We start from the raw sequence: 16082 nt of genomic DNA on the forward strand, positions 1-16082 counted from the left end.
ATCAAATTCATGTGTGGTCCACCAGAGCTGCTGATGCAGTGCTGTGTTAAACTCTTTCTACAACTCAAAATAAGAATTAAATGTTAAAGAAAGCATGAAAATAGCGACGTTACTCGACGTATGCAAGCGACAAGAATGTTGTTTGTTTGCAATTGTGAGAATCTGAACTAAAACGGGAGCAATAAAGCATGAGGATAAGCTATACGAGCAAAACCTTTAAAAAGTTATTAGAGGGAAAAGGTGACATCTAGTGGTTAGAAGCGGAATTACAGCTGGTGTTGCCAGCGAAATAAAGGAGAAAACATCCTGAAAATACAAAAAATAAACACCAATAGGCAGCAAGGTTTTCAAAATAGATTTATTAAGTTAAATAGTTTGTTTTTCTCCACGTTAGTTTGTTTAACTGGAACATGCTCGATCTTCCAGTTACTTCCACAGAAACGTTATAAGGCGACTGTCAGCTTTGCATTTAAAGTCCACTGTAGCCCTTCAGCTCGAAGGAGTGAGGATGGTCAGATTTCTATTTATAGATTTTTATGAGGGTTTGTTTGTTCCCAAACCATAAAACATTAAGTATGCACATTCAAAATCTGGTTAAAAATTAAAACAGTGGTGGAAAACGAGCGTACATTTCATAAAATGTTCTCAAGCTCAGACATTTGGAGACTTTAATGCGACGGACATTTTATCTGCAGCGAGGTGAACCGATCAGAAAACATCTGGCAGGTCACAGAAGCTCAATTCACTGGTTGAGATGAATTCCCACTTTCATTTCTAAACATCCAGACTGTGCAAAAGTCATAAACGTTGCTTAAGTCATCAGATAATTCCCAGTCAGGAGTTTCTTATTTGTCTTTTGTCAAATTGACCATTTGTCTTTTGGTCAAATGGTCTTAAACTAAATTTGTTTTAGCGCCTTTCAGCATTTTTTGTTGTTGTTTTGTTTTTCAAATCTATTTCAGTTATTCAGGCAAATGTATGCAAACATGGTACAGAAAGTTTGGCTTGATATACAAATGTGTCTTTGGAATGTTTTCAACCTTCAGCTTTTTTAATAAATGACTCGATACATTTTGGACGGTATTTTAAAAGGTGAAAGTTGAGAGGGGGTTCTGTAGAGAGACTATGAGCAGTAATTATCTTACATGCTGTACATAGCACCTAATCTTTTTTTTTGCTAACATCTAGTCAAACTTGAATAACTTTGGATGGCCATTTGAAATCAAATTAACACATCGATACGTAAAAATTACATTTCGTATGTTAAGATATTGACTGTTCACAACCACTCGACAGAATTCTGATTAAAGAAAATTTGAATCTTCCCTTTTAAATCTGCTGATTGTTCCCTTAAGTGCATTTACAGGAGTTCATATTCGCTTCAGGACACTTGAGAAGTTGATGTAAATGTTTGACGCCAGATAGTTAAACGGTTAACATATTAAAACGGATCCAGTTTAAAAATTAAAGCAACCTGGAATGTTGTGGCCCTTTGGTGCATCCTACACTTTAAATGCAGAGAGATCCTTGTTTTCAAGAAGTTAATCGCCAAAAACCAAAGAGTTGTAGTCTGAGTCTCCTCCGTCCCGCTCCCTAACTGCGGTGAGTTCGTCAATAACTACAGGAATAAAATGATCCTCTCATTAGTGCAAAATATCACTTCATACCCAAAGTCATGTGGAAGATAAATATCCCAGTTCATTTTTGGGTTCATTTCAAGGTCACATGCTTCTCAGCACAGCAGTCAAACGTGGTTTTTGGCACAGTACTTAAAACAACAACGCTCACTTCAACATCTGCTGCCTGTTTCTTTAAATAAAACCCACCTCCTGCCTTTCATTCATATATTAAACTAACATTATTAACAAGGAGTGGTGAGTAGCGGCGCCACTCAGCACTTCATTAAAAGCCTGCGCTCGATATTCCTGCTGCCGTCCAGTTCGGAGGGGTTTTTGGCTGAGGGTGTGCCGATGAGGCGCGGCGACGAGTCGAAGAAAAGTTCGCGGCAGAGCCGGGCCGTGTGCTCGGGCGAGTAGACGGTGAAGCCGATCGTCCTCGGGTCGTTGAAGATTTCGTAGTCGTTTCCTCCCTGGAAACAGGAGCAGCGTCATCATAATCATATCACATCTGAGTTCATGTGGTCGGGTTTCCTTCTCATGACTAAAACCAACCACCAGGACAAACGTCCATGAACAAATGAAGGCTTTATTCACTGAGTCTGAGGTTTTTACCCCTCAGCATGTTCATCCTCTCATAAGATCACAGTGACAAACAAAGAGAAGCTATTTGTTTACACGGCTCTCGAAATGTTTTAATTATTCTTAAAGGGGCAGTGTTATGTAAAATTTACTTTTTTGAGCTTTACATCACATGTTTCCTTGATTCTTTCGTGCCTGTTTGAGAAATCCTTTAATCTCCATGGCAACCGTTCAGTTGTACAAAACGCCTGCAGGGACCCAGCGCCGCCTTCAAAACGCAGCTCCTCCCCAGAGCTGCGGTTTCTAAACTTCCGCCTCACAGAGCGGCACTCTTCCCCATGCAGCTCCTTCAGACTAGCCAGCCGCGATTAGCAAACGCCTGGTGGAGCTGCTAATCAGCTGAGCTCTTTATAGCAGCTTCTTCTCAGTGCAACGCTGCTAAAAACATTAAAGGGGTAAGAGAGGAGTGATCTCATAATGACTTCCTGAAGGTGGAGTTTCAGAAAGAGCAAAGGTTTCTTAAAGAGACAGAGACCCAATGTCAAGGCGTTAAATTACAAAGTCAAATTTATTTTAAGCCATGTTTGACAAATGCAGCATTTTTATAACAACGGGGACTATATGCCTGGAAAATACATGATACTGCCCCTTTAAACTTTCTCATCTTGATTTTGTGGGATATTTTCACACAAACTAGTGTATAACTGAGACATGAAAGGAAAAAAACAAATAATTTAGATTTTTTTTTTTTTGCTGCAGCCTAATTTACACTGATACCCCAAAATAAAACCCAACACATAAATCATGTGTGTGCTTCTTTTGTTTATCTATAAGACTAAATCCTGGTGAAATGGGTAACGTGACAAAGAGTGAATAACTTTGCAATTTTTTCCCCCCCATTCATTGGAATAACACCAGCAGGAATGTGACCCACGACCCCTCAGGAGACACTGAGGTCAGATTGCTCAAATGCTGCTGCATTCTTCCAGTAGTCTGACTTCAGCTAAACCCAAGCGCTGCTTTAGGAGACGGCAGGACTCCCCCGTCCTCAGGCTGCCGCAGGCCAGTCGATCTGAAGCAGAGACTGGGCGACAAACCACTGAAAGTAAAAGCTTGCAGCTATTCATGGCTACGTGCAAATTGAAGGGTGGAGGAAGGTCTACATGAGTTTCCAAGGTAACAAATAATGAACTTTGGAGAGTCACATTAACAGTGGTTTGCAAAATTTGTGCTTTGAAAGTTGTTTCAAAGTTTGAAAAAACTTGCCCTTGTCTTCTGTATGTGATTGGCTGCTTCCCCCACTAAGCTGTGTATCTGCGTTACGCTTAGTCAGATTTATCATGTCCACACTGTAAAAAATCCGTATTATTGTCCGGAGTGACGTGTTCTTGTTGGTTTAATCTGGGTTTTCCCCAAACATTTTAAAGTGTTTTTCACCTTTTACGATGATGAAAAACAAACTCTTTGCTGCTGCAGTGCCATGTGACCGGCTCTGCGCTCGTATATTCAGCCGTCCTGGGAGTGGTGCGCAGAGAGCAGCTGAAACACCGCTCATAAATTTTATGATGTTCAAACCAGAGCAATACGTCCGTCTGGCAGAGGAGCAGCTTTTTCTTTAAGTTTCGTTTGCGCATAAGAGAGAGGAGTCGTGCTAATGGCAGACGGGCAGTTCAGCAACCTTCCTGGGATTTTATTTATTGGTTCAAGTTTGTCTCTAGAAGCAAATGATTAACCGATGCATGTTCTTATGTTGCGAGTTGTTACGGCATTGCAGCTTCCTGAACCAGGTTAATTGGTGTTAAGGTGGTTTTTGGAGCAACAATTGAAGAAACGGAGGAGACTGTAGAGTATTAAACAACATTACTAAGGAACCTGGTCTGCTGTGAATTTGTAACGCAGGTAAAACGCTAATATGATTCATGGGGATGACAGTGAGAGAATGGAGGAAAGTTTGGACCAAAACTAGAAGAATTTCAAGCGTTTTCAGAGGAGTGACAGAGGATTACTCCTTTTATTTTGCCCTCCTGCTGGTTATAAACTCTGACGTTTTGTGTTGACGCCAGTAAAGGAAATGATCTTACGTCTGAGGTTTCGTTGCCAAAGAAGTAGATGTCGTCCAGGCCTTCGTTCTCCAGCAGGTCTAAGCACAGCCGCTTGTCCCAGCCCTCAGGGAAAATATCGAAACTGATGAGCCCACCTGAAACGAGACGAGCGTCGACACACCTGTCAACATTATCATAGTATTATGTCAATGGCTCCAGGCCAATTTGCACCCAAAATTCATATGGAAATATTTGTACCAATTGAATTTCTTACCCACGTCTTTAAACTGCTGCATATAAATTTATTTGTAGTTAAATATGTTTAATAAGAGCAAAAATCTATAAATGATAAATTGAATTGAATCATAAAATACTTTCTGAAACCTTTCATATTAAACTCTGTTTCAAATTGGTTGCGGTTCTGATCCCAGTTTGGTCCAATTGGACGATTTTGATCGCGTACGTCTATGTGTCCTCCTGCTGGTAGATATTATTTATTGGACTCATGTAACAATATTTAATTTCAGTAGATTATGAATTGAGTTGAAGCTTGTTATGAATTAGCGTGTAGTAAAATAAGAAAAAAGGCTGAAATTAGTTGTCATAAAACGTCTACAGTCATAAAGCTTGTTGCCAGAAATGGTGGAGCAGCGCCCGACATCCAGCTCCACGGTACTAGGCAAAAACGGAAAACAATGTTTGAACGTCCATTAATCTACAAATACATTTTCATAATGTATTTTAATATACAATTAGGCCAAAGTTATTCATAACTGTTAGATCTAGATTTAAAATAGTTTTCATCGACCAGGACTGTAAACTGACCAGATTTTATTTTTTTTCAGTTGCCACTGATGCTTCAGCTTTGCCTGTTGGTCAAAGTAAAACTTTAAACTTTAACTTTAAATCAATGAATACTTTTTTGACTCAACTGCTGTACTGCTGATTTTATTTATTTATTACCCGAGTTTCTCCTCTGTGCGTCCAGTGTGAATGCTTTCTAGCACGGTGGCAAAACCTGAAACTGCTGCTGCGCAAGTTACTCAACAAGTTGTTGCCAGGTAACCAAAGACTGAGTGAGTTGCTAGGTAACCAAAGAGCGAATGAGTTAGTTGATGCCACCAACCTTGATTAGCTGGTCGTATGAGAGGTTGAGCAGATAAAGCCTTTCCTCTGCCTACATCTCCCAGAATGCCATGCGGTTCTGGATTGGAGTTCACTGACTATTTCATATATTGAATATTCTATTTATTGATATTAATCAAGTCTTGATCACCATAGATACTGCTATTGATTTATATTGCAGCCCTACTTTCAAGAGTTAAATTTATTCAAAATATTACTGACAGAAAAAGAGAATCGTGGCTTTAATCACATCCAGTTTACCAACCAGTAAATAACTTAACAGACAAAAATAAAACTTAAACTTCTACCCATCGACAGACAGCAGGAGGACTTCTTGTTTGAGAGAAAATCAGATGAAATCAACAAAACACCACAGGGTTATAATTTTTTTTGTTTTCACCAAGACCGCAGAACATTTCCTGTAATTAAAGCCATAATATAAAACCAGACTGCAGAGCGAAAAAAGCTGAAATGATCTGTCTCTGCTGAGCTCCAACCCCCGGCGCTGTGAGATGAGGGCAGAGGAAAACAAAACAGAGAGAAATCTTGACGGCCTTCGGCACACATTCTTCTCTCCAACCTAAGCGACGTTTCCCCGTCTCGCCTCCGGGAATCGGCCAATCGGGAGGCTCTGTCCTCACACACCCACATCACGGCTCTGTCACAAACACCTTCACGCCCAAAAGATAAACAACTCGGAGCTCCAGCCCCAACTTTAACTTTGAGCATGCATGTTTTAAAAATGCTAAAAGCTCAGATTGTGGGCTGAAATGAATTATTTAATACAGAATCCTTCCAGAGCAGGAAGATGATACCAGGACACACTGATTAGCTCTTCGGTTTTGGTGCAGACTGGGCAGTGTCGGGTTATATGACACCTGCAGCTTCTATCAGCTGATGAGGGAAAAGCAAACAAATAAACCTTCCGGACCTGCCGAGCCGTTTTCACAGCGTTATAGTCAACATCGCAAAGATTTGGACTGCGGCGTTCCCCTCTGATTTCACGCCCCGGGAGCCCCGGCGGCCACGAAAGCCCCAACATTCAGCAGGCGGGCTTTTCGAGGAAACCGAACGGGTCGGTTCTTGTTTGTGTGAAGCGAGAGCGGCCCTAACGCGTCATCAGCGGACCGGCGAGGCACGTAAGCAAACATCCAGTACCTTCTGCTGCGGCGTGTCGTCAACAGAGCGAGAAGGAACAGCGTGTGTGTAATAGTTAACCAGCACAAAGGTTCAGTATGAACCAAAGGTGGGCCGGCGGAGGGGCGGTGGAGGGGTCTCTTGTTTTTTATCAACAGATAAGGAGCAACAAGCAGACGGAAATGCTGTAAAAGTGGTTTGGCACCGAGCTGAACCGTCATAAACAGATGCTATTAAGTTTGTTTTTCTTCCTGACAGAGCGTCGCCAGAAACAAGATGTTCTCGCTGCTCATGATGCCGTTCTGTTTTCCCTTTTGCCTGCCTTTCTGCACGGATGCAGAGAGAGATCACCTTTGGTGAAGCGAAGCCCCTTTCCAGCAAACTCCTTTTTCAGGGCAGCAACAAACTTCTCCCGGATCTTCTCCCTCTGAGAAACAAGAAACAAACGGGTTAAAGACTATGGAGCAAAAAAAAAAGACAGAAACGGTGGCTTGCTTTTGTTATTAACCCCCTTTACTCTGATGCCACTTAAAAAACTTCAGAAATGACCTAACCAGCAAATATAATCCGGTGTACTTGACATAAAACAAAACTAAGCTACACTAACTTTACAGCACAATATACGAGCTTAATAATTCATAAACATTGATGGAAGTGAAGTGAAGTTAAATAATCTGCCAGTGGATTAAAACATTTTCTGGTTTCAGGCACAATTTAATGGTCTTTAGTAGAGAGTCATTTATTTTAGCAGGAATCCATTTTTGTTTAAATTAAACCCGGTTCAGTTTAATTACTGAACAGATTCACATTCAGTTGCATCAAGCTCATAATAACAAGTTTTCTACCTGAGAGAAGACCTGATTGCACTCGGTCGGCGCCTGGAGGAACTCGACCTCTCTAGGAAGAGTCGCTTTAGACTCATTTTACCGGCCTGTTGCATAATTAACCTAGTTAGTGACGAGTTGTTCCTCTAGGTTTTTTTCCACATAGCTAAAATACACGTCAAAAACATGTCAAGCCAATTTAAATGTAACTACATTTTCTCTTTCTGAAAATAGAGGAAGATTACAGAATATAAGTGTGGTGACGTAGCTGAGCGGCTAAACTTCTCCTCTGCTGACGTTTACTTCATTTATTTAGCCAGACTGTCAGCCATCAAGTGTTCAATCGGTTAGATTGTGTTGACAGGTCAATGTTTGACCTTTCTTTGTCTGTTTAACCAGATCGCGTCTTAGAAAGAGAGACAAAAAGGTCCTTTTGGTAAAAAATTTGTTTGCTTTGCTCCATCCTATCTGCCTTCAGATTGAAACATTCTCTTCCTGTGCACAGTAGTGGCGATGTTGTAACTTTATGATACGGACTTTTCCAGGTAAACAGTATTTACCTTGTCTATTTCGGAAAATTCAATCCTCTCCTCCAGGGTGCAGCTGCGACCGATGGGCGAAATGTTAATCATCCCGTTCCTGAACTCAATAAACGTTCCCCTGCGGGAAGAAAACGAAGCGGGATTCAATGCTTTTCGTTTTGATCTGGCTCTCAAAGCTTCTGTTGGGAAAGTGGAAAGGAATGAAAGCATTCATTTGAAATAAAGAAACCCGGTGAACGTTATCGGAAAGGTTTGCGTGACAAACCTTTTCTTTGGCAGCTTAATGAGCCCCATGTACCGCAGGCAGAAGTTAATCAGATCCTGCAGCAGCTCCTCTCCCAGGTGGTTCTGGATCGCCTGCAGGAGCAAAAACGCATTTAATATGGCTTCAGAATAATCGTGCTAAAAGGAAATTACCATCATCATTAAAAAAATTGCTTTCCAGCATAATAAACGGGGGATTTCAGGCTTTGTTCTCACGGAAAATATGAACTCGCTTACGTGCTTAGAGAGGAGCTTCCCGTCTTTATATTGAACAGTCCCGTTCTCAGCAAACACATAGTCAAACTTGTGAATCACTGAAAGAGAGAAAACACACAAAATGAGGCTAAATGTGATCGTCTTAACTCAAAGAGTTTTTTTTTAAATTGAGAATAGTAAGAATCGGAAAATAAAGTAGCCTTCGACGCTGTTGTTAGACTTGTTGCTGATTATACTGCATACAAAAAAGGCTGGAAGAGTTTTGATCAGTCTAATCTCTCTTCTTCCTTTAATCTGAGTTATTAACGGTGTGATTTACTTTAGGAACCGATTTAAACGCTATAACCTAAAAAAAACAAAAAGCTGAAATCAGATAAAAGATTCCTGCTCAATAGTAAATTCAAACGCTGTTGGAAAACAGTTATTAATTCATCTAGGCTCCAAGCAGCAAGGTAAAAATATATTTAATAAAAACTTTAATTAACAAGGTGGGAAACAGTGTAGATAATAATAGCAATAGTATAAAATCCCCTGGAAAACTTTCAGAACCACTTAAAGCCTGTTCCTGAGAATACATGCAGTGGTTTACTACTGGCACTGAGTGCAGAATCTGCAAAATATTTTGAGATTAAAACTTCAACTGAACAATAGTCAGACAGAGTAAAGCAAAGAGGAAAGAGCTCATGTTATGTGGGAATGAGAAATGTTCAACTTGTTAGCGAACTTTCATCTTCTCTGGGTTGAAGAGGAAACGTCAGACAGCCAAGAAAATTTTACAATAGTACCAAAAAAAGTAAGTTTTGCTGGCTTTGGACCAAAACACGTAGCCACTAAGACAACCTGTTTTCCAGGTAGAGCCTGCAAAACATCCAACCACCTCACTGTTTGCACTACATACACACGACTCTTTGGAGGTGCCTGTGCATAAACAACAGCTGGAGACCACAAACACTCAAAGGTGTAGAGCAGGTGAACTCTTGCATTGATTCTGTTAAATTTTAGCATATGCACCTAAATGCGCCACCTTGGTCTTTTTTGTGGGTAGAGGCAACATCAGCTGCAACTGAGCGCCAAGAACAGCTTTCACCTTTAACACACTTGGACGTGAAGCCACATTGTGTTCTGCCTTGGCACAGTGCATCTGCATTCCAGCTGTCGGCTAATATTTACAGATAGACAAGCTATCAGCTGTCCGCTGCAGCTATGCGTTCCCTGCTCAGCGTGACGGTGTGTTTTGGAAACAGAGTCAGGAGTCACGAGTTGGGAAAGTGAACCAAACCGAAGCAAAGAGGGGTCAGATGGACGACCGCACGAGGCCTGACTGAAATGCGACTCTAAAGTGTGGTTGGGTGTGTCGTTGCACCGCATTTCGGAATGGAAGCTAATGAATCAGACAAGCTGGTCCTGCAGAGGATAGTGAGGGGAGCGGAACAGTTGCTCGTCAACGTCAAAAACAGAAACACCGAGCGGCTCCAGCGTTCTGCCTCAAGCTGAACTGATGTTAAGATCACTTCAGCTTAAATCATTGATCTTCCTCACTGATCGGCGGATCTGTGTTGTTTGTGGAGATGAAGCGATTCCCAGTCTCACTGATTGCCGATTTCAGCCGTCGAAAATCTAAATCATCATGAAAATCCAGGACAACTCAAACAAAAACACTTTTGTTAACTAAATTACTATATGTACGTGTGGGGTTGGGAGATTATATTGCACATTCTTATTAAGGAGTGTTAAAATGTATAAAATCTATCAGTAATTGTCTTTTTAATGTGTGTCAAAAGGCTTTTTGAAGATCTTCAGTACATTTTAGCCGGATGTGTTTTCCCGTTAAACATGCTGCTAACATCTCTGATTTCTAAATATACCAGCATTGTGTCAATTGTCTGCTTATTTTCAGTATAGACAGCTAAAATAATATATGGCCTGTTAAAATTATTTCTTCAAACTTGCTTATTTTGCTTCATGTTGCTCCTTTCTTTAATTGTGTGTTGATATATTGACATACGCCTTTCATAGTTTTACAGTTTTTGCTTTATTGTTTCCGTTTCTTGTTCGATGCCCTTGAGTGCTTTGGAAGACAACCTCAGATCAAATGTATTATTGTTATTATTATTATTATTATTATTACTATTATCGGAAGAAGTACTAAATAAGAGCTGCAATCATAAATTCTGCAATCTGTCCTCCACATAAAATATTTTTGAGAATCTTGTTTGCTGAGTGCGTTGCTTTTTTTGGACTTCATCATTACTGTGCGATATCAGCTATTACGAGGTAATTAATTTCTAATGGCTGAATGCAACTACTTTCAATAATAATATTATATAATAACGCTGACAATGACATTTTTGACACATTTCAACAAAAACATTATAATCCTGGTAACTGTAAGTCATTTGCCTGCAGTAATCTTGAAACAAGATGTTCAAATCTTTAATAACAAACAGCATAAATAACCGTATGCTGTAAATAAATGGCAAAAAACAAAATTGTATCTGATCTAATTGTTTTATCTCTGTTTCTCTGGGTTTCAGGTCATTTTCTTTCACCGTTTCTCCCAGCTTCTCTCCACAGACTGACTCCCAGTTTCACAAAGTTGCAGCAGGAGGCTCGAGTTGATGCGCTGAAAACCTACAAGAACAAAAATGTGGTTGAAGCAGGAAGCGGCTTGCTCACCGTCGTCTCCTTCCCCGAGCTGCTCGGCTATCTTCGGGTAGTCCGACCCTCCCACGATGCCGATCTTCACTTTCCTCCTCAGAGTCTGGAAGAACTCGTCCAGCTTCGGGTCGATTTTCTGCAGATTGCAAGAAACACGCACTTTGAGTGTTTTATTTTTGTTTTTCACTCGCCAACAACATCTGTCATCTGATAACAGATGCTCCTTTCGCAGAGGAAAACTCTTAGTCATTAAAGTATCATAACATTGTGATAAGATGACTGTAAAGGCTGGTTTCATGTTGTGACTGTTGGAGGCGTGAACTGTGCAGACACACAAACACACATTAAGCAATCGCTCCAGATAAGCCCCAACACAGCAACCAGCACTTTATTAATACTAAATCTGCACATATGCATTCTTTTTCAATGGAAACCAAGAATATTAACAGCAAGGCAAAAGAAGAGTCAAATAAACAAGAGTGGCATGAAGTGACGATGTCTACATTTTTAAGCAGCTCGACCCGCTGTGTTATCTCTGGTTTATGAGGAGGCAGGATTAGAAATGTCTCCAGACTGAATGAATGAGGACGTGATGCCGTGAGGACACAGTGTGCCCTCCTCAGAGTGGGAGGCAAAGGATGCAGACAGAGAGAGAGAGAGAGCAGCAGCAGCTGAGGAGGATGGAGCTGCTACTGTAGGAAGAAATAAAAACGCTTCTAATGACAGACTAACACCAACAATAGGCTGCTTGTTGGATGGATGGCAGCTTACTTCTCTCGGTGGCGTCAGTGTGCCGTCCACGTCAAACAGACACAGGACGTTTCGCTGTGAGGGAAAGCCGTTTAAAGTCTCCATTCCTGGGCGGCTCGGTTCGGCTCGGTTCGGCTCGGCTCGCTGTTTTCTTCTCTAAAGATGTAAGTTAAAAGTGGGAGGTTCGGTCTCGTGCTACTCGTATAATCTCACATGAGGAGAAACTACATCCTGTCCAGAAGTACCCTAAAGAAACAGACTCAAACTGGGAGTTTAAAGTAGATATTTGTCTTCCTGTCCGAGCTGGAAGCGGCTTCCCGGTCCGTTGGTTCTGGTTCGACTCTGTTCGGCTCAGTGTGACAGCGAGGTGTCCACTTCAGCGTGCAGTACGTGCCTGTTTCCTCTGCTGCGCTGTACTACAGCGGAGCCCATTCAACTCAGCCTGTGACGTAGAAAGTGGGCGGGGCAACAGGCGGCTGACCTTTCACCTGCAAATACGAGTTCAAGAGAGATAGTAAACAAAGGAGATATTATATTATATTATATTATATTATATTATATTATATTTTATTATATTATATTATAATATATTATACTATATTATATTATATTTTATTATATTATAATATATTATATTATGTTATATTTTATTATATTATATTATATTTCTTATATTATATTATGATGTGCTATATTATTCTACATTATATTATAGTATGATGTGTTGTTATATTATTATTTCTTACATTGTAAATACAAAATGTAAAGAAAGCACTGTATATTTACAATGTAAAGATTTTCTCTTCTGAAAGGCTTTAGTTTTTTTTTATTAGATGTTCAAAAAATTAAACTTCAGGTTTACCCTTCCACAGAATGTTTCCCAAAAGATCATCAAGAGATTTTTTAGACAAATTTGAACCTGGGCTCTGGAGTTTATGTTCATTTCAGTCAGACGAACAGAAAACTCTCTTTTCTTTTTTTTACTGTTGAATCATGAACACTGGCATTAACTGAGGCAAGTGAACTAAATTTGTAACTAAATTTTTAAATTTAGTTACATGAAAGGTTCAGCACTGTTCCATGTTTTGTGCATAAAGACCCTCTGTGTATTTTGCTAGAGTTTCACAATGACCTTTTAAACCTTTATAAACGGATATTTATGCTGTTTTTATCTGTTCTTGAATTTCCTCAGACAGAGGGCATCATGTGTTGCTTTTTGAGATATTTTAGCCTATTATATATGTATATTATATATACATATATACACATACCTCTCAGTGTGGGATGTTCACTCAAACTTTAGGCAGAAATCCAAATGATCACTACTGCTTTCTTCTTTTCTGTGGATGTTGTTTTAACAAGTAAAGTGCAGCTTCAGTACTGCAAAAAAATATGTCTGTTTTTAGAAACTTCAAAAATACTCAATTTAATAATCAATTTAAGTTTGTATAAAGGTGACGTTCACGTGACGTTTCCTGACCCAGAGCTAAGCTATTTGTGCTTCTACACTGACCCCTGGCGTTTTAAAATTGAAATTACTGCAGCTCATAATGCCACTGTGTGAGTTTTTCGTGCTTCTTCTTTTCCCCTCTAGTCATAAACCCAAAAGTTAAACAGGACAAAAGTCTGCTTTATGCAAGCAATATCAAAATTAATTCTGTGCCCTGATTACTCAGGTTTGTTCTTTTCATGGCATCAACATAAACTGTGTTCTCTGATAGATTTCATTCTTGTAGCCCTAAGGTTTTCAATATTTGTTTCTCTCTCAAAATTATCCAATTTCCCCGCTCCCAATATTCTTTCCAGTTCTCAATTTGTTCTTTGTAGTTGAGTCCATTTAATACATTTTAATTACCTAAATAATAAGCAAACCCAGAAGAAAAAAAGTCAATTCAATCCAATCATGCAGATTCCAAGTAAAACTCTTTCCAAATTGTTCCTCAATGCACCAAACAGAGCAGTGAAGTTCATTTTATTAAACTAGATAAAAAGTTTATCCAAGGAAACCCAGCAGATGGCATCGAAGGACACTATCCCTGAATGAGGATGTAGCAACACTGAGCAGTCACTTGAGTTGTTAACTTTGCAGTTAATCCCTCATACATGCAGCAAGCAACAGTTGAAAGAAAAACTCTGCTTTCAGTGGAAGAAACATCTATCAGAACCCGGCTCAGTGTGAACCAGACAGCCATCTTCGGGGGTTTGGGGGGATGGATGAACCAGCATTTGATTCATCCATCTTCCCATAAACTTTGACCAACTTTCCAGTCCCTCATGATAAAAAAAAACATACGCACAGCATCTTGTTTTACAGTGCCATGTTTTACAGTGGAGATGACGTGCTAAGGCTCCCGGTCATCAATTTGAGCCCTAAATACCTCCTGCTAGTGTGTGATGATGTTGAAATTATAACGTATGCAGATGACATTGTCATTTCTACACACAAGAATGTGATTAAAGTTGTCACATACAATGACAAAAGTTTCTGATTGGCTTAAATAATCATGCCTCACATGCCTCAAATAGTTAAAGCTAAAGCAGTGGTTCCCAAATATTTCCTGGGCCCCCCTATGGATTACAATAAAATCATCCCCCAAAAAAGAAAAAAAACAACAACTGGGCACACACATCGTTCAACCAGACACAAACCTATACACATATTTTGTTTTCAAACTCCACTGAAGTTTATTTCACACTTCAGGCTGCAACAAAACACTACAAACCATCTTTATAGTGAAACACTAAACTGCTATTTTTGCATTCATCCATACCACTTCGCTCCCCCCACCCTGCAATGGCACTGCGCCCCCCCGCCCCCAGGGGGCGCGCCCCACACTTTGGGAACCACTGAGCTAAAGGATTCTTCCCATTTTTTTTATGTCAAATGTAAAACTTATGAGTGATTCTTGATTCAACTCTTAGGTCCAAAAGGTATGTCAGAAATAAAAAACTGAATGATGAAATCCTCTGGGAGAGACTAGGGTTCTTTAAAGAAACTTTTAAATATAGGTTCTTAAAAAGAAACTTATTTCATTGAGGAAGAAGACATGATTCCTAATAACTTTAAAACTCAAGATAACCTCCATATTTGTTTCCATGAAGCCAAAATAACTGATTATAAGCAAAAAGTACTGTAAACATAAATGCAATGATGGCTCGTGATTATGTACTAAATTTGAATGTTCTGCTTTTTATTAGCTTTTAGTTTAGCCTGTCAATAGATTAACTAGAAAACACATTTAAATTGAATAAATGCATTTGATGAATTTATATTAACACTGTTGGTTTATGCTGTTTTTGCTAACGCACCGATGTTTCAATGGATTTATTTTGCATTTATTCATTTTTTGCTTTTAGTAGCATTTCGAACCACAGATGGAAATCCCTCTGTCGCTGTGCGATGAATAAATGTAATAAATGCATAATGGAAAGCACTTGAGTCATTGTGTCGTACTGATGGGAACACCACAAATTGCCGCAGTCCAGCTGCTGTTTAACTACCCAGGCGACACAGAGACACACTGTTGTTTCTTTTGCTTTGTTGAAATAGCTGGAAAGCCTCTTCATGTGGAAATGTGAAGGTGCTAAATGGTCGTTCTCCCCAACCCAACCGCGTTACTGCAGCGTCATCCGTGTGTTCGCTCGAGATGTTTACCACTCTGCAAGGTGGCAACAGGATGGCGTGTGATGTGCAGGAAGTTAGGCACAGGAGCCTAAATGTGTTTGCTTGTTTTATTGGTTTAGTGACAGGATTACACAGCCTGGATCATGTGGACTGTAGCAGTGACTGATTTGCTTTATGGAAGGAGGAAAACAAGACATACGTTCAAAATTGAAAGTCTTATTGCTAAAATATAAGTCTTTATATTCGAACCACATATACTAAAATATAAGTCTTTGCAAGACTTATATTTTATCAATTGATAGATCGATTCACTACCAGTTTTGTGCACCAAATGATTAAGAACTTGTAAACACAAGTTCATCGAGGATCTGTAAAGCTGTAGATGTACGCAAGTTTTATATGACTGCATAGGAAATAGACGGGTGTATTTTCAAATTTATTGCGAGGTAACGAAGTAGTTCTGTAGTTTTGTACAACTTTATGTTGCGATTAAAATATTCTAAAATGTGCATCATGCTGTATTTCACTTTGCCATGTTGTCATTGTCGTCCATCTGTTTAAAGCTCAGTGCTCTAAACAGGGGAAGAGTAACTCCATAAATAAATAAATATTTATTAATGAAATGCTCAAAAACTAGGTCAGGCTGCCATCAGTTGGAGCCACTCCAACCATTCCACATGGTGAAATTCAGTGCAGACGGA

At 39.8% G+C, this 16082-nt stretch overlaps 1 protein-coding gene across 1 annotated transcript; it reads right to left on the reverse strand.

Moving 5' to 3' along the window:
- Nucleotides 1-340: 340 nt before the first annotated feature.
- pmm1 (phosphomannomutase 1) lies at nucleotides 341-12257 on the reverse strand. The gene is made up of 8 exons (XM_032586626.1): nucleotides 11778-12257; nucleotides 11025-11142; nucleotides 8370-8446; nucleotides 8134-8225; nucleotides 7887-7986; nucleotides 6854-6929; nucleotides 4280-4395; nucleotides 341-2089 (listed from the first exon to the last, which is right to left on the reverse strand). The coding sequence occupies exons 1-8, from the start codon at nucleotides 11859-11861 to the stop codon at nucleotides 1892-1894; spliced, it is 861 nt and encodes a 286-aa protein (XP_032442517.1). The 5' UTR covers nucleotides 11862-12257; the 3' UTR covers nucleotides 341-1891.
- Nucleotides 12258-16082: the final 3825 nt, after the last annotated feature.

Source organism: Xiphophorus hellerii, chromosome 16, assembly GCF_003331165.1.
Source record: "Xiphophorus hellerii strain 12219 chromosome 16, Xiphophorus_hellerii-4.1, whole genome shotgun sequence".
NCBI lineage: Eukaryota > Metazoa > Chordata > Actinopteri > Cyprinodontiformes > Poeciliidae > Xiphophorus > Xiphophorus hellerii.